This window comes from Eleutherodactylus coqui, chromosome 5 (assembly GCF_035609145.1).
Source record: "Eleutherodactylus coqui strain aEleCoq1 chromosome 5, aEleCoq1.hap1, whole genome shotgun sequence".
NCBI classification, from domain to species: Eukaryota; Metazoa; Chordata; class Amphibia; order Anura; family Eleutherodactylidae; genus Eleutherodactylus; species Eleutherodactylus coqui.
Window position 1 is genome coordinate 145,785,086 of NC_089841.1, and position 18,027 is coordinate 145,803,112.

The following is an 18,027-nucleotide window of genomic DNA, read 5'->3' on the forward strand; positions in this document are numbered from 1 at the left end:
CTGGGGGCCTTCTAAAAAGCCCCAGGGCTGCCTTAGCAGACTGCCTATCAAGCCATCCCCGTGGGGTGGCTTGATAGACTGCCTGTCAAAAAGCAGTATGACTTAATGCTATAGCATTACATCATACTGCAGGAGCGATCAAAGCATTGCTGGTTGTGGTCCTCTAGGAGGACTAAAAGAAAGAGTAAAACTTTTTGGCTCTTATTTTTACAAAGTATTAAAGTAATAAATGTTTAAGAACCCCCCCCCCCCTTGCTATATTTGCAATAAAGAAATCAAAATATTTAAGCAAAAATACGTGTTTGGTATCGCTGCGTCCGTAAAAGACTGATCTATCAAATTAATGCATTATTTTACCTGCACGAGGAACGTGGTCCAAAACAAAAAAAAATAAAGAACGCCAGAAATGCACTTTTTTGGTCCTGCTATCTCCGAGAAAAAATGTAATAAAAAGCGATCAAAAAGTTAATTGTACACAACAATGGCACCAACGGAAACAACAGTACATACCGCACAAAATAAGCCTCATTCAACTATGTCAACAGAAAAATAAAAGTTATTGTGCGTAGAAAATGTACACAAAAAATAATTTAAAAAAATATAAGTACTACAGCAAAAAAAAACTATACAAATTTGGTATCCTAGTAATCATACTGTCCCATAGAATAAAGTTATCAGGTCATGATTGTAGCAGTTTGTGCGCCGTAGACACAGGTCGGAACAAAAGATGGTGGAATGTCATTTTTTTTGTCCCCCCCCCCCCCCATTTCTCTCCACTTAGAAAGTTTAAGTACATTATATAGTATAATAAGTAGTACCATTGAAAACTACAACTCGTCCCGAAAAAACAAGCCCTCATACAGCGACATTGGTGGATAAATAAAGGAGTTACGATTTTTTAAAAGGGAGGAGGAAAAGCGAAAATGGAAAAAGGCAAAAAAGCTCTGTCCCTAAGGGGTCAATGATTAATCGATGGGGGCTGCCCCTCAGGATCCTTGCTGATCACCGGGTCCGCTATCAATATGGACAGCACTGGAAGCAGATAGCACGGTCAGTTTGGCTTTACAGGAACAGCTCCCATTGAATTCATTTAAGGCTGTTCCTACAGTACCAAACCATGCTTCAATACAAACAGCACGATTTGCTTTTTGCACTGTTCACATTGACAGCTGGTCTGGGAATCAGCTGATCTACGGCTAACCCTAGCGATTGACCCCGACCGATCAACTGTCAATGCCGTATCCTGAAGATAGAGCATCAGATATTAGCATCTGGAAATCCCCTTTGCCAGTAGGGGGAGCTCACTGCGAATGGATTTATAATGCCTTTATTGAAGTCTGTGGAAGCTGTAAAAAGGGGGTTCCGGGACCAAAGGTGCTTTTGGGACCCTTTGCCGATCAACTGTCAAATCGCCATTCGTAGCTCAGTAGCACTGCTGCTCTCTCCCATTGAAGTCAATGGTATTTTCAGTGGGAGAGAGCTGCAATACTACTGAGCTATGGATGGGGCTTTGACCGTTCCGGCTGTCCATAGCAGCATTTTATCTGCTGATTGACTGGCGTCCCAAGCGGCGGACCTCTGCTCATCTGTTGTTGGTGTCACCAATAGTTTTGGTAAGGGAAACCCCTTTTAAATACATATGCGAATAGCACCCTCTAGTGGTGATTTTCAGCTGACACATGGTAGAAGGCCCTACCCTTCGAATTCGCCTGGCATGCAAACCAACCTTTAGTAGTGTGGTCTTTGCATATTCTAAATATTGGAGTCTGCTGCAATATTTCTGTTAACTTGACATTTATTTGCAGGTAGTTGACCGATCCAAAGGGATTTCTGACATTCCAGAGTGGTTTCATGGGAGTCGCCTGAATTTTGCTGAAAACCTTCTAAAACATAAGGACAATGAAAAGATTGCCCTGTATGCCATACGTAAGTGCAGCTGATACTTCTTGATTCAGAGTTCTGATTTGCTATAATCTAATAGTTGTTGCTGATATTGGGCAAATATATCATCTCTCATAGTATGGAGAAATAGGAACACATTCAAGAAGGAGGAATGATAAATTCTTCCATTGGGAATATTTGATTAGATTTTGCCTTTTTACATTTGTTTTTATTTATCATTATGTTCGGATTTGGACATATCACCTACTGTTTCCTTGAAAATAAGACCCTGTCTAATATTAATCTCTGCCACCAAAGAGGCACTAGGCCTTTTTTGGGGGGGGGAGATCTTATATTTACCTACCAGGCTTGGTCCATATCCCCCTGCTGCTCTCCACAGCTGTCACACTTCCCTCAGGCCTTTGCCGCTCATACAGCATCATTTCCTGTTTTTCTTATTTTCAGGGTAGGTCTTAGTTTTGGGGAAACAGTGTATTAGAAAAAAAACCCTTAAAAGGCCACTGCAGGAGAAAACATTGAATTACATGTCAGCCATTCATATGCATGGCCATCCATGTAATACAAGGACAGCTGGGTCCCATGAGACCAACTACTTGTTCTGGCTCTGTGCAGGGGCTTTTATATTTTACAGTATTCTCTTTATTGTTCCACTATGGTGGCCCCAGTTAGCAGGGAACATGTTATCCATGTGTTCCCTACTGTTCCTACATACAGATCACTGATAAACAGTGATCTAATGGTAACAGTCCATTAAGGAACCTTTACATGGGACAACTATCTTCCAAATAATTGCTCTAAAAACAAATGTAAACGATAGTCATTCCGTATAACCCCTCCCCCCATCCCCTTAACAAATCACATGTTGGCAAACAAGTAATGAGCAATAACTCTTGTGTAAACGCCAAGGTACCTTGAGATCACTGTTCTCAGTGCTCTGCATTCACAGTAATGCAGAGAGGACGCACATTGCATCCTCTCTGCATGCCGCCAGGCACCCATCTGCAGAGGAAATCCCTGCAAAGTCCTTACTGCCGTCACAGGATTCCTTAGCCAGCACCTGAACTTTGAAGTAGTGCATTTGTGAACACCGTACAAATCATCAGCGCTGTGTCCGTGGCTCTGTGTTTCAGTTCCTATCACACTGCAGGATGACAGCCCAATTCTGCCGATGGCGGTGTGTAGGTGTGCCCAATGCCATCAAATACAAAATGTAAATGAACAGACTGCTGGCCAACTTGTTTACGTGGCATGATTGGGAAGAGGTAATCTAATCTCTACTGCTGTATGGATAAGAATATAATTTTCAGTACCCCTAATTCGGAGCCCCTTTTAAAGGGGCATCAGTTGACCTAAACCTAGTTTTGAAATGACAAAGGTAAATGGGGTGTATGGGAGTACATAAAGAGATTAAACATAAGCGGCTATATTATGCCAAGACCCTAGTAATCCTGGAAGTTTGCTGTTTAACATCCTTCCTTTTTGTTAGCCATTAAAAGGTATCATACCTACAAGTTTCTCTTGCTAAGATCAATAGGATTTTCTTCAACAGGCTAATACGGTACCAAACTTTTTTTCTTTTTACTGTATTCTTTTGGCCTTTTTTTTTTCTTCTCTCCAAGAATGCATCCTGGTGCCCTTTTCTTCCCCAGATAAGCAATGCAGCCGACTGCCCAAATGGTGTAAACCAAAACCGGATTCATCAGACAAGCCACTTTCTTCCAATGCTACGTGGGCTATTTCTGAGCTTATCTGCCTACTGTAGGCACTTTCTGTGGTGGGCTGGGTTTAACCCTTTCCAATCCACTGTCTGACGTCTGAAGACATTATGATTTAGGGCTGTACAGCTCCGATGTTGGAAGACATCCGTCAGGGTTCTCTTACTGTATATTGCCAGCCTCTCTGCTGTCAGAGCCTATCCAACGTGTCACATCATGCAGTACTGACTTTAGCCAGCATATAGCGCCGTTGTATAACGGCAGAAAAAGAGTAAGCCCCCTAGGAAAACCAGGATACAAATTGGATTGGAAAGGGTTAACATGGGCACTCTCCCTGATGCGCAGCAAGCTGTGATGACTTGAGTGTTCTGACACCTTTTCTATCATGGCTAGCAGTAACCTTTCAGTAACTTGTGCTACAGAAGCTCTTCTGTGGGATAGTTCCACATGGGATAGTCTTGGGCATCAAGCCTTGGGAGTCCGTGATGTGACTGCAGCCCGTTCACCAGTTTTCCTTCCTTGGACCATTTCTGCATACCAGGAACACACCAGAATACCTGTAGTTTTGGAAATACTCAAATCCAGTCATCTAGCCATCACAGTTTGGCCCTTGTCAAAGCCACTCAGATTTTTACGCTTGTCCATTGCCTTCTTCTTGTTGGTTTTTTTTTTTTCCGCTCCCATTATGTTAGTGTCAAGAACTGACTGTACATCTGCTGTCTAATATATCCATCTCTTGGCAGATGACACTGTCACAAGATGACGATGATTATAATAATTACTATGCACTATACCTGTCGGTAGCTTTGAAATTAAATAAATAACTAACCTATGGCAATGTTAACCCCTTAAGGACCAGACACTTTTTTTTCTTTTTCTTTTTTTTCCTGTGACATATACTACTTTTTTTTCAAAATCTTTTTCACAGAATATATAATTTTATTATATATTAGATTGTTTTATTAGGAGAAATATCCTCCTGTAGTGACAATAGTTACTGGCAGAGCTGATCATGGTCTGGTAGAACCTTGCAGCTCTGCTGTAACAAGGAAATCCAGCGGTTATGTGATCACCGGGTCGCTAAGTGGAAGAAATACTTTCACTTTTTACTACATAGTGCTCATTTAGAACTATGTATCCAGGAAAGAGGGGAGATAAAGGTTTACAAACAGCTTCTGCCTTCTCCTCGGGTCCTCGGCTGTGACTAACATCTGACAACCTGACCTGCTGCTGCTTAATCGCAGGAGCAGAGGCTTTAATCCCGCACCGTATTTCTGCTATCGGGCAGGATTAAAGCCCAGGACCAAGCACCATATATTTTTATACATTAAAATGGTAAACTACAAAGCAGTTGTGAGATTGTGCTGAGTTTTTGCATATCTTGCCCTCTATCTCCTGCTGCTAGAAGTAGAATATGTTTGTGTTGGCGACTGCATTCCCGTGGTGATTATACTGAGCTGTACATCGTTCTCTTCCTCAGGGGAAGGCAGGGAGCATGTGGAAAAAGTGACTTTTGGAGAGTTGAGAAGAGATGTTGCTTTGTATGCAGCTGCCATGAGGAAGATGGGAGTCGAAACTGGAGATCGTGTTGTTGGTAATTCTCAATATTTTATTTTATCGTGGCAGCCAACATTCTTTACTCCAAAATATAAAAGAAAGAGGGGAAACTATTAATCCTTAGCAGTTTGTACTGTGTTCACTAAAATCTCTTTTCTGCTAATGTTTTTTTTTTTTTGGCCAAGAATTTTTGTGCTTTCATCACCCATACAATAATCAGAAACATCATGTGAGAAGTGTATCGCCCAAAAGAGGCTTAATTTTTCTCATTTCTACTGTACATGTCTGCTATACACATTAATAGAATGGGTCTACAGTATAACGCAGTGATGCCAAACCTCTAGCACGGGGCCCTCATGCGCCTGCTGCATGGCTGCCAGAGGAGGGCAGACTTACCTTCCCTAGGATAATGTACTTGGGTTATGATGTGTGTTATGGCCGGTTCCACAACAAGAAGAAATGGCTTCGCACATGCTAAATATCAATGGATATACTTGCAAGATATTAAGATAAATGATCAAAAGAGACATGTAGGATTAAAAGATACACCATGTATATATCCTGTTTGTATCAGCAAGCTATGGAAAAGAACAAAAAAAATTATACATATAGCATCATCCATTGTACGTGACAAATCAATCTGGTGGGGGAGGGCATCAATCTAAATCAGCCTAGAGGTGGAGTAGACTTCACTAATGGCATTCCATGGTGACTACCTTACCTTTGTCTGTATTGAACTTCTAAACCATGGATGATGCTACATGATGATTCTACTAAATTATCCAATGAGACATTTTAAAGCCATTTTGTCAAGCATTGTAAGGCAAACTTTCCCTCTTAAGGCCCGGTGGGGGCACACTAGTATATTTGGGTCTATGTGCTGTCCATGTTAATTCATGGATGACACCAGACCCATTATAGCCTATAGGCTGTTGCTTTTTTTACGCAGCCTAGCACAGGCTCACGGTAACTGCAGCTGACCTTCTGTAAGAGAGAATATCATGATTAACCCCTTAATGACACGGCCTATTTTGGCGTTGAGGACCAAGCGATTTTTTTTTTTTTTTTGTTTTTGTTTTTGTTTTTTTTTTGGGGGGGGGGGGGGTATTTTTCCATCTCCATTTTTCAAAAGCCATAACTTTTTTATTTTTCCGTGGACGCGGCCGTATAAGGGCTTGTTTTTTGCGTGGCGATCTGTAGTTTTTATCGGTGCCACTTTTGGGTATATAGACAATATCGTAAATTTTTTTTTTTTTTTTTTTTTTTTTTTTTTTTTAACGGGGAGAGAAAACGCATCAATTCTGCCATAGATTTTATTTTTTTTTTTTTTACAGCGTTAATCATGCAGCATAAATGACACACTAAATTTTTTCTGCGGGTCGGTATGGTAACAACGATACCAAAATTGTTATATTTTTTTTTAGGTTTTTACACTTTTTTGCAATAAAACCCCCTTTTTTTTGGAAATCTTTTTTTTTTTTCTCTATAGCTGCATTCAAAGTCATGTAACTTTTTTATTTTTCTATGTACGGAGCTCTTTAAGGGCTTATTTTTTGCGAGACGAGCTGTAGTTTTTATTGGTACCATTTTGGGAAATGTACGGCTTTTTTGATCCCTTTTATTGCATTTTTTGTGAGGCAAAATGCAAAAAATTAGCATTTTGCCTCTGTTTTTTAGCGTTTTTTTTACGCTTTTTGTCGTACAAAATAAAAAGCATGTTCAAATTTTTGTACACGTCGTTACGGACGCGTCAATATCCAATATGTGGGGTTTTAGGTTTTTTTCCCTTTTTTTATGCTAATATTAGAAAAAGCATAAAAAGGATTTTCTAACTTTTTTTTTTTTTTTTACATTTTTTTTTTTTTTTTTTTATACTATTTGAGTCCCTCTGAGGGACTTACATCACTGTGCCTATGATCGCTGTCATAAGGCATGGCAGAGCTACTGCTCTGCCATGCCTTATCGCTTGTACAGCGATTATAGGCACAGGCAATACAGGACGCCAGTGTCTGGCGTCCTCGCGAGAGCCGGCCGGAGACACACAGGGATCGCGATCCCTCTGTGAACTCTTTCCCTGCCGCGATCTGCTTAGATCGCGGCAGGGAAGGGGTTAACAGCGGCGGGCGCATCTCCGATGTCCCGCCGCTGTTGAAGCGGGACGCCGGCTGTGACTGACAGCCGGCTCCCGCTGCGGGATAGCGCGGGATCTTATGTGATCCCGTGCTATCTCCAGGACGTACTGGTACGTCCTTTTGCGGGAAGTACCAGGCTCCCGGGACGTAACGGTACGTCCTGGAGCGGGAAGGGGTTAAGGAATGGTTTTAATGTCCGCCTGTGTTATGTGTAAGATAGGGTCTTTCTACTCTCGAGTATATGCTATATACCTCTTAATATCTGTTCAGGGATTAAAGGTATAGATTCAGACATACTCCTTCCATACACCTTATGCGCACTATAAAGCTTCTTTCACATGAGCGAATATCGGCCAGCCATTTCACGGCCGGACGATGTGTGCTGTGATCTGATGCATTGGATTCCAATGCATCAGATCACATGGGCGTATTTGCGACGCGTAAAAAAACGGCCGGCCAATATAGCGCCAGGCATTTTTACGTCGAGCCCAAAACATAGTTCTGGAACTAAGCACCGATCCGCTCCGCCTCCTCCCGTTGATGGCTATGGACAAGGGGTGGGGTGTGGGCGGAGCTGCCCACCCTCTCCCCACCCCTTCTCCATAGCCATCAATAGGCGGAGGCGGGGCAGACCACTGCTTAGCTCCACCCCTGCCCCACCCCTCCCATTGCAGACTGTGCTAAGAGGAAGACAGGTAAGCCTGCGATGGGGAGGGAGGGGAAATGGGAGATGGCCTGGTGAGGTTGGCACATTTGCGCTGGCCTCACCGGGCCATATGAACGGGCGCACAAACGTTTGATTTGTGCACCCGTTCACCAGGTTTTTCACCCCCAACGTAGCGTATATCGTCCGGCCGTAAAAACGGCTGGCTGATATGCTCTTGTGTGAAAGAAGCCTGAAGGGCAGAAGAGATATGTAGCATCTCCTGTGCTGTAAGGAGTTGCTATTCCCCCCCCCCCCCCCTTTTTTTTTTTATTTTTTAAATGGGCTTTTCTTTCTTTTACCCTAAAAACTGCATGTATAAAGGCCAATGTTCTTCTTTTTTTTTTTTTTTTTTTTTTTTTTTTTTTAACTGGTATGATTTTTTTTATTGCATCCACATATTTTTAACGTGGTAAATTTCAGACGTTTTTCAGACGTTTTTCATGTCTACATAAAAGCCTATGCAAAAATACAGAAAAAAGGCAAACCTACAGCTTGTTGTAGAAAAATATGCACCATTATAGGAGAGATCAAGTACAGATTGTAAGTGCATTTGTTTTCTCCCGGGACTTCATTAGAGCTTTAATACTAGCATCAAAGACTATTCCTCTTGAAAAATTGGTTTAGTGAATTAGGCAGATGAGTATAATAAATGAAGCCGTTGGTAGATGACTGTGCAGCCTGTCTATACTTATATGGATGCATCTAAGGGCGGCTTTACACCAGTGTATTACGAGCGTCTCTGCGCCCATAGTAGGGGTGAGTGTCCCAGCATGACCGTGATCTACTGGCCCAAACTGAAAGCATCTATTATGCTCTGAGGTCAGGTCAGTAGACCCGCGATCAGGACACTCATCCGTATTGCAGGCGTATAAATGCACTTGTAATACACTAGAGTGAAACTGACGTAAGTGAGGGCATGTGGTCCTCCTTGTCTCCACTCAAATATGCAAATTACACTACAAAGTTTCCTCCCCTCTAGCTTAAATACAAGGTGCAGTCTTGATGTTTAAAATTCTGTATTTTACCCCTTACTATTTCGAAAGTTGAAGTTATCTGCTCCAAATTTCAGTGACGCAGAATTTATAATTAGTTTTTTGTTTTTTTTTCCCTGTATAATCACCAAACTTAAAATACGTACTTTTTTTTTTCTTTAATTTCGGTAAGTGATTTTTTTAGGATTGAAATCTTGTGTAAATTGAGTTAAAGCAAAACCCATGTTTTTTTCTTTAGGTTACCTTCCAAACTGCATACAGACAGTGGAAGCTATGTTGGCTGCCGCAAGCATTGGGGCGGTTTGGAGTGCCACATCCCCAGATTTTGGAGTGAATGTAAGTTATGAGGTGTTCACACTTTCTATAGGCTTTGATGCTAATGAACCGTTCACATGGGTAGATAATCAGGGGAATGAGCACTTTTATAAATGTGTCCCTGATTGTTGGCCTGTTTAAACAGGGAAGCGATGAGCTGACAAACCACCAACAAGTTTGCCTGCTGCTCACAGCTCTTATGTGGCTGAACAAATAACCAGCAGCACCACTCCTGGTGTAGACCGGATGGGCGGCTAACGGGAATGAAAGGGTATGGGGCTCAATACAATTTATATCACCACCTCATAGGGCGTTGCCAACAAACGCAGATCAGTTTGTTATCGATTGCTGCTCCTCATGGGCATCCAGTGTACGGTTATAGAATGGTTTGTAATAAATCAGAGGCTCTGCCAGTTCTCCGGGCAGCAGTTATGGAGCATTTTCATTAGAACTCTTGGGTTAAGCCATTCTTCTGTATGAATACACTGATATTTGGTTGGTGCCCTTTTCCTTGTTAATGGAGCTTGTTTCTATACAGACACTGTCCAGGTACTGCTGACTGTCATACTATGCAGAAAAGCACCTTGTTAGAAAGAGAAATGGTGATGCCCAGTTGGAAATCTATATTGGGCTGTTACTACACAAGTGCCGTGAATGCTTGTGTATTAGCACTAAATTCAGGGCTGTACCTGCACTTGCATTTTCCGGATAGTTGCTGCACTAAATCTGAAAGTACCTGCAGCCCTTACACGTTTTCAGGAGGAACAATGTAACACAAAGTTGTAAGAACAGATGCTTCAGAATGGTTATTTCATAGGCAATACAGGTATTACTAAAGCAGACCTGGCCGGAGAGCTGACAGATCCTCTTTAAAACTTCTAGAAGGTTGTGTAATTCTTACTGATTCTCTGACTTACCTTTTTTTTTAACCCCTTAGGGCTTATTCAGACGACCATATATCAGCCGCATATTCACGCCGGCCGATATACGGCGTCCCTCTCTGCAGGGGGAGGAGGCTGGAAGAGCCGGGAGCAGTGCACTGAGCTCCTGCCCCCTCTCTGTCTCCTCTCCACCCACTCCCCGCCCCTCTGCACTATTTGCAATGGGGGAGGCGGAGCTAATTTACAAAACTTAGCCCCGCCCCCACCTCCTCTCATTGCAAATAGTGGAGAGGGGGTGGAGAGGAGGCAGAAAGCGGGCGAGAGCTCAGAGCACTGCTCCTGGCTCTTCCAGCCTCCTCCCCCTGCAGAGAGACACGCAGTGTATCGGCCCGTGTGAATACCCGGCCGATATACAGTCGTCTGAATTGGCCCTTAAGGACACGGCCTATTTTTGCGTGGAGGACCAAATGATTTTTGGTATTTTTTCATCTCCATTTTTTAAAAGCCATAATTTTTTTTTTTTTCTGTCGACGTGGCCGTATAAGGCCTTTTTTTTTTTTTTTTTTTTGCATGGCGAACTGTAGTTTTTATTGGTACCATTTTTGGTTACATACCGTAGACTACATTGTAAAACTTAAATTTTTTTTTTTAATGATTGTAGGGAGAGAAAACGCATCAATTCTGCCATAGATTTTTGTTTAAATTTATTTATTTTTTTAGAGAGTTAATTATGCTACATAGATGACACAACTTTTTTTTTTTTCTGTGGGTCGGTACAGTTACAACTATACCAAAATTCTTATGTGTTTTTTAAAAAAAAATTTTTATTTTAAAGGTTTTTCCACAATAAAAACCCTTTTTTTGGAAATTATAATTTTTTTTTTTTCTAAATCACTGCATTCAAAGTCCTATAACTTTTTTTTTATTTTTCCATAGATGGAGCTCCATGAGGGTTTATTTTTTGCGAGACGAGCTGTAGTTTTTATTGGTACCATTTTGGCGTACATAGGTTTTTTGAAATCACTTTTATTGCGTGTTTTTTGGAGGCAAAATGCTAAAAACTAGCATTTTGCCTTGTGTTTTTTAGCGTTTTTGTTAACTTTTTGCCGTGCAGGATAAAAAGCATGTTCAATTTATTGTACGTGTCGTTACGGATGCGTCAAAACCAAATATATGGTTTGTTTTTTTTATGCTAATATGAGAAAAAGCATAAAAAGGGTTTAAATCTTTTTTTTTTTTTTTTCCCTTTATTTTGCTCTTCTTTTTACACCATCTGTGTCCCTCTGAGGGGCTTACACTGCAGGACTGAAGATCGCTACGATAAGGCATGGCAGGACTTCTCTCCTGCCATGTCTTATCGCTTATTGTAGCGATCTTAGGCAATGGCAATACAGGATGCCGGTATCTGGCTCTCACGATGTTACTGTTAGCGCTCCCTCTGTGAACCCTTTCCCTGCCACGATCTTAGATCGCGGCAGGGAAGGGGTTAACAACGGGTAGACGCATCTCCGATGCCCCCCGCTGTCGCAGCGGGAGGCCAGCCACTAGTAACAGCTGGCTCCCGCTGCTGGATAGCGCAAGATCTGCTATGATCTCGCGCTATCCCTATGACGTAAGGGTACATCTTTTTGAGGGAAGTAGCCCGCTGCCATGACGTACCCTTACCATGGGGGGGAGGGGTTAATGTATTGCGGATTATATTTATACGTTAGTCAAAAGGAAAATCTGGAACAGTAGACCATATAAGGAGCAGAGCATGGTTATGTATTAGGCCTCATGTCCACGGGGAAAATAAGATCTGCTGCAGATTCTCCATGGAGAATCTGCAGCGGGTCCCTCCTGCCCAGCGGACATGAGCGCTGAAAATAGGAATAAATGAGAATAAACTCGCCTTCCATCCGCTCCGTTTCTTCTCTGCGTCGCGGCCGGATCTTCTTTCTTCGGCCGGCGGATGAATTCGTCACGTCGCCGGCACATCGTCGACGTGCCGCGCGCATGCGCCGGGCACATCCGCCGAGCCGAAGCAAGGGAGATGCGGCCGTAAGGAAGAGAAGACCTTCCCGGCCCGCTGCGGGTGAGTAAATGCTTTTAAATTCCTATTTTAGTTCTCCCGCGGATCCGGACGGCTTCCATAGGCTTCAATAGAAGCCCGCGGGAGCCGTCCCCGCGGGAGCCCCGCATGAAAATGGAGCATGGTCCAGATTTTTTCATGCTCCATTTTTTTTAAAATCACTTTTATTGACGATCCGCGGGTATTTATCTACCCGCGGGTGGTCAATGCATCCCTATGGGGTGCTGATCCGCGGGCAGGAGAAGAGTTAAAATCCGCTGCGGATTTTAATTCTTATTTTGCCCGTGGACATGAGGCCTTAGTGTTTCATAGGTGATCGTTGTTGACTGTTGCACAATAGGGGGTTATTCACACGATGTGGTCAGATTACGGTTATGCTGCTATTTTGCAAAAAATCATAGCAAAAATGTGGCTTGGCTGCACCGTGTGAATAGGCCCCAAGTATATAAAAGTGTTTTATAGGAAACCTGTCTTCACCTTTGTATACATAAAACCAGCTATATCGGTAAAACAACAAAGTATTGCACTTTAAATGTATTTAGGTACCGTATATACCGGCGTATAAGACGACTTTTGAACCCCGAAAAATCTGCTCTGCAGTCGGGGGTCGTCTTATGCGCCGGTAATACAAAAAAAAAAAAGTGTAAAAAAAAATAATTTTATTACTCACCTCCCACGGCGTTCTGTCGCGCTCCGGCAGGATGTCGCTCGCTCCGGCAGGCTGTCGCTCGCTCCTCGTCCCCGCCGCAGCATAGCTTTCTGAATGCGGGGCTTGAAATCCCCGCTTCCAGAAAGCTAATACACACGCCGGCAGCCATGACAGCATTGAATGGCTGTGATTGGCTAAAGCACACGTGGCTTCAGCCAATCACACTATTCAATGACATCATTGAATGGCTGTGATTGGCTGAAGGCGCACGTGTTAGCAATCACACCCATTCAATGATGTCATTGAATAGTGTGATTGGCTGAAGCCACGTGTGCTTTAGCCAATCACAGCCATTCAATGATGTCATGGCTGCCGGCGTGTGTATTAGCTTTCTGGAAGCGGGGATTTCAAGCCCCACATTCAGAAAGCTATGCTGCGCCGGGGACGAGGAGCGAGCGACAGCCTGCCGGAGCGAGCGACATCCTGCCGGAGCGCGACAGAACGCCGTGGGAGGTGAGTAATAAAATTTTTTTTTTTTTTTCTCCACTGAATACCGGCGTATAAGGTGACAGTTGGGGGGTCGTCTTATACGCCCCGTCGCCTTATACGCCGGTATATACGGTAAGTGTTTTGATCAACTCATAACTTGAAAAAGATGGTATACACTTCTTCTCCCGTGCCACATGAAAACTCAATGGGTTGGCTGGACTTTTTCTCCTGGCCAGATTAGGTCCCCTAACACTGCCCTCTTCAGGCACTGTGCCATGTATGACGTAGGAGACTGCGCATGCATCAAGATATCCCAGCGCATGCGCGGTTAATCTAATCCAATTAGCGGATAGATTTACTAGATTGAACTGTGCAAGCACTGCTAATCTGCCGCTTCCTGATCTATGACTGGCAGCACTGACCTTTCCTACATCACCTCCTCACAATGCCAGAGACAGGCATTCTTGCTAGACCACTTGGCATGAATTTACATGTGGTGCGGCGAAAGTTCTTTTTCAAGCTATGAGTTGATCAAATGTTTCCCAAATTCTGCAATGTAAAGTACAATACTGCTTTAGCCAGTCTTATGCACAAAAGTGATGACAGACTCTTTAACATTCAGACGAGACCTTTTTTTACATGTAGCAATGTTTGTGGACCCAGTGTGCATACATGGAGGGAAATTTACTAAGCCTGGCATTTGCGATGCCACGCTTCGTATGATTTCCCACAGTGTGCTTAATACACAAAGAGGGCAAGCCTCCATCTATTCAGCGTCTTCTGGCAGCGATGTCTGCCACCTTAGAAATGTGCAAAGAGATAGAAAAGGGGTGGAGCAAACCCCGGGGTACATGAGAGTCTGAGGCCCCGTGGAATGCCCGGGTCCCAAGGCCTCAAGGAGCTGCAGAGAAAAAGCAGATGCAAATGTATGTGAAACGAAGATACAAAAATTGGTAGATTGGTGCTGCTCTTCAAAAAATTCCAACAGGCGGTGGGATAAGTTTAATCAACTTCTCCTTTTTTTAATTAATTAATGAAAACTAGCAGATACACGTTCCAGAATAAGCCCCTTCAACAGGCATTCTGGGTAAGGCATAACTCTTGGGGCTGTGGGAATACCCAAAAGCTCTGGTGGTACCCGATGACGTGAGTCTATCTAGTGGACACCAGGAGAAGTTGTCTTGAGGACAACTCTTGCTCAAGACAACTTCTGGTGTTCCTTGGATAGTCTCACAATGCCATCAGGTACCACCAGCGCTTTTGGGTATTCCCGCAGCCCCAAGAGTTAGGTCTTACCCAGATGTGTTTCAGGGTAAGCCCCTTCATCAGTCAGTATCTGCTGGTTTTAATTTAATTCATAAAGAGAAGTTGGATAAACCTATCCCACTATCGGGATTCATTGGAGAAAAGCGCTGATCTACCAATTTTCGTATCTTCGTTTGTTCTTAAAGTACGCCAGGTCTGACTTGGCATATATTTTTAGTATAATTTAGGCCACTTTCAGGCGTTAATTAGACATAAATCTTTGTCCGGGATGCATATTGGCCTTTTATTCCCCACTTCTACATGAGCCAACCCAAATAACCAATCGCCGTGAATCAGCCAACCCAATCCAAACAACCAATCAGGTTGTGAATGGTGTGCATTTGGGGAGTAATATAGATATGTGCGTCTGGGATGGCTACGCCCCCACAAGCCCCACCCACTTAAAAAAAAAAATTGCGGGTGCGAGCATCTAAATGTCACCAATGCTTATGCAAATACCCGTTTGCATGAAACTGCAACTTTTTTTTTTTTTTTACACCAGAAGCTGGCGAAAAAGCTTTCATAAATCTGCTCCATAGTCCTCAGCCTAGAGATGTGGCAAAAGGTCAACTTGACATTTAACACTTGATAACTCAGCTGTAATACACTGTAGTAGTGTAAATCAAATTATCACGATGTGCCAGCCATGTTAACGTGTGTGTGTGTGTGTGTGTGTGTAGAACGTCAGTCACTGAGATCTCCTGTCGGATGTCTCCTAGGAACATAATGCAATATAAAGTTCTTTTATTACTAAACTCTGTTCTGTAACCTACAGGACCCCATATGGCCACACATGGCAATCACTGCAGTAACAAGCCCACTCACATGTAGAAGAATAGATTTTTTTTTTTTTTTTTTTTTTTTTTTTTAAGATTTGCAAGAAATCTGCCACGTGTGAGCCTCTCCTTGTGTACCCGGATCTGTTTTTGAATGCTCAGGCTTGCATTTGTAGGAGGTACTTTTGACGCACCTTAATTTTCTTGGTGAACATCTGTATAGTTTCAGCAATGTTTGCTCTATAAACAGGTGTGACTAATGGTCAGGATGTAGGAATGCAGCCAAAGTCAATGTTACAGGTTAGTGTGTATTCTAGGTCTTAAATATCTGAGCTCCAGCTCATTCAGAGAGAAGAATACATATAAAGTATGGTAAATATGGTTACATATATTATTAAACTAGTAATTATTAGGAAATTCTAGTACCAGTGTTTCTGGTGGCGTAATGTGCCACACAGGTCTGCTACATGCACGTCACACATAGCACTGCTACATGTACATCACATACAGCTCTGCTACGTACATTCTTCATACAACAGGAATGAAAAGCAGCACAACAGAGTCCTGCACACACTGATCACCCCCTGGTCATGTGACCCCAGACTCCTCCCACACAGGTGACTGATCACATGACGGTGATTCGATCATGTAACTCACTCGCTTGGGATGAGTGACCTTTGACGTCACTGTCATGTGATCGGGGCGGAGCACATAACTTGCTTACTCTTGCTCTGCCCCTGATCATCTAGAGTGAGTTACATGCTCCACCCCTAATCACATGACGGTGACGTCATCACAGCTCCTTCATCCGAAGGTCATCACGAGTGAGTGAGTTATGCATTCCCTATAAACCCCCGTGGCCTCAGCTGCTATGAAATAGGACCTGTGATTACGTCAGTCATGTGATTAGGGGCGGAGCATGTAACTCACTCACGCATGGACGGACAAGTGGTTGTTAGTAGTTTGATATGAGGGTATTGTAAAAAAATATATATTTTGATAGATGACTCTTTTTTTTGAATAAAGATGACACAATTTAGATTTAGACTTCTATTTTGGAGAACTGCACATGTAGCAATTACTTGATATTCTTATGTTATAAGGCTTGTCCCCCTAATATACAGGGGTAAACTGATAAGAGCATAAAATCCAAGAGGTGATTCCAAAAAGGCTGACGGGAGGAAGTATTTTGTTTATTTTATTACTGTCTTTTGAAGTTCTGATATATTCCTATGGTAATGCTTTCACTTTGATATGTAGTAGTTTGACCATTCACACCCCTACTGACGGGTGTGCCTAACCTTTCTGCTGCCAGAAGTGAACAGCGAAATGGTGTTTCCCCACCACCCAAAAATCTCTTCTATAATTGTATGTACCCATACAGAGACTTTCTGAGGAGTTGCCTCTTGTGCTTCTGCTGCTGGAGCAATATCCTTTACCTCCCGCCAGCTCCTTGCTTGAAGGTTTTGTGCACAATGAAGTAAGGGCTGAGGGTGGCGGTGTACTTCCAGAACAGAGCGCGGGGAGCGCTCTGTAGCCTCAGTCTAACTATACAGTGTGGCTCGGCCTCTGGGGCACAGACTTTGAAGCTCTGTTGCTGCCTGGTGAAGTTGTCCATTTGTTAAAAAAAAAAAAAATCCCCTGCTTTTTAGTGATACCAATAAGGACGGCAGGAAAACGCTGAGGACAGTGATCAACCGGAGTGGTCATGTGCTGTTACTATTGGGCAGCCACAACAACATCTATAAAGTGAGACTGAGGAGGTGAGTACTGTTTTATTTAGTTGCGTGTGGTTTTTTTTTTTTTTTTTAAACTACTGGACTACCTCTGTAAAGGTATGTTCACACAGCGGACATCAACGTGGAATTATCTGCATGAATTCCACCTCTAAAAAAAAAATAGCATCAAAATCTGCAACTTTCTGCTGTGGTTTTTGGTGCAGATCCGTATGTAGAATTTCCCGTTAATGGAAACTCATGGTTCAGGAGGGGTGTTATGTCTCCTTAAGGAGAGAACCCAAAAGGGGTGTGGGGACACCTAGAAAATGAGTAAGGAGACTTATAAGGCATTGCAAGCTCCTCTGGGTAATTTATGTAAATAAGGAAGATGGAACAATACCTCTGCAGCGCCACCTATTGGATGACAGCATTCCTTCAAATCAATGTGACTTTTTAACAAGTCTTAACAATGATTAGGAATAGGAAACCAAGCAAGCTCATGGAAATACATTTTGACATGTCACGTCTCCACAATGGGCAAAATCTGTGTGTGGAATTTCAATGTGGAAAACTGCATTTCGGTGAGTTTCCGCATCAACAAATGACATCTCTCTTCTTGACAAAAAACGCAAATTTCTGTATCAGTATTTCGCAGGCAGATTTTGCCCATTGACAGATGAAATTCCACATGCAGAGCCGCAGCAAAAACATGACAGCCACAGACGAGGGTTGTTGAGGCAGAAATTCACGTGTAAACATCTGTGGTGATTGTGTGAACCCTAAGGCCTCAATCACTGGTAGCAGATTTTGATTTTGATC

The 18,027-nt window shown here is 42.9% G+C and overlaps 1 protein-coding gene across 3 annotated transcripts in view; it reads left to right on the top strand.

Moving 5' to 3' along the window:
• Positions 1-18,027, top strand: part of AACS (acetoacetyl-CoA synthetase) — an 89,440-nt gene that overhangs the window by 12,015 nt on the left and 59,398 nt on the right. For all 3 annotated transcript variants that reach the window (XM_066603393.1, XM_066603394.1, XM_066603396.1), the window contains exons 3-5: positions 1,806-1,926; positions 5,098-5,211; positions 9,243-9,340. In XM_066603393.1, the coding sequence (XP_066459490.1) occupies positions 1,806-1,926; positions 5,098-5,211; positions 9,243-9,340 (333 nt within the window). The remainder of the gene's footprint in view (positions 1-1,805; positions 1,927-5,097; positions 5,212-9,242; positions 9,341-18,027) is intronic.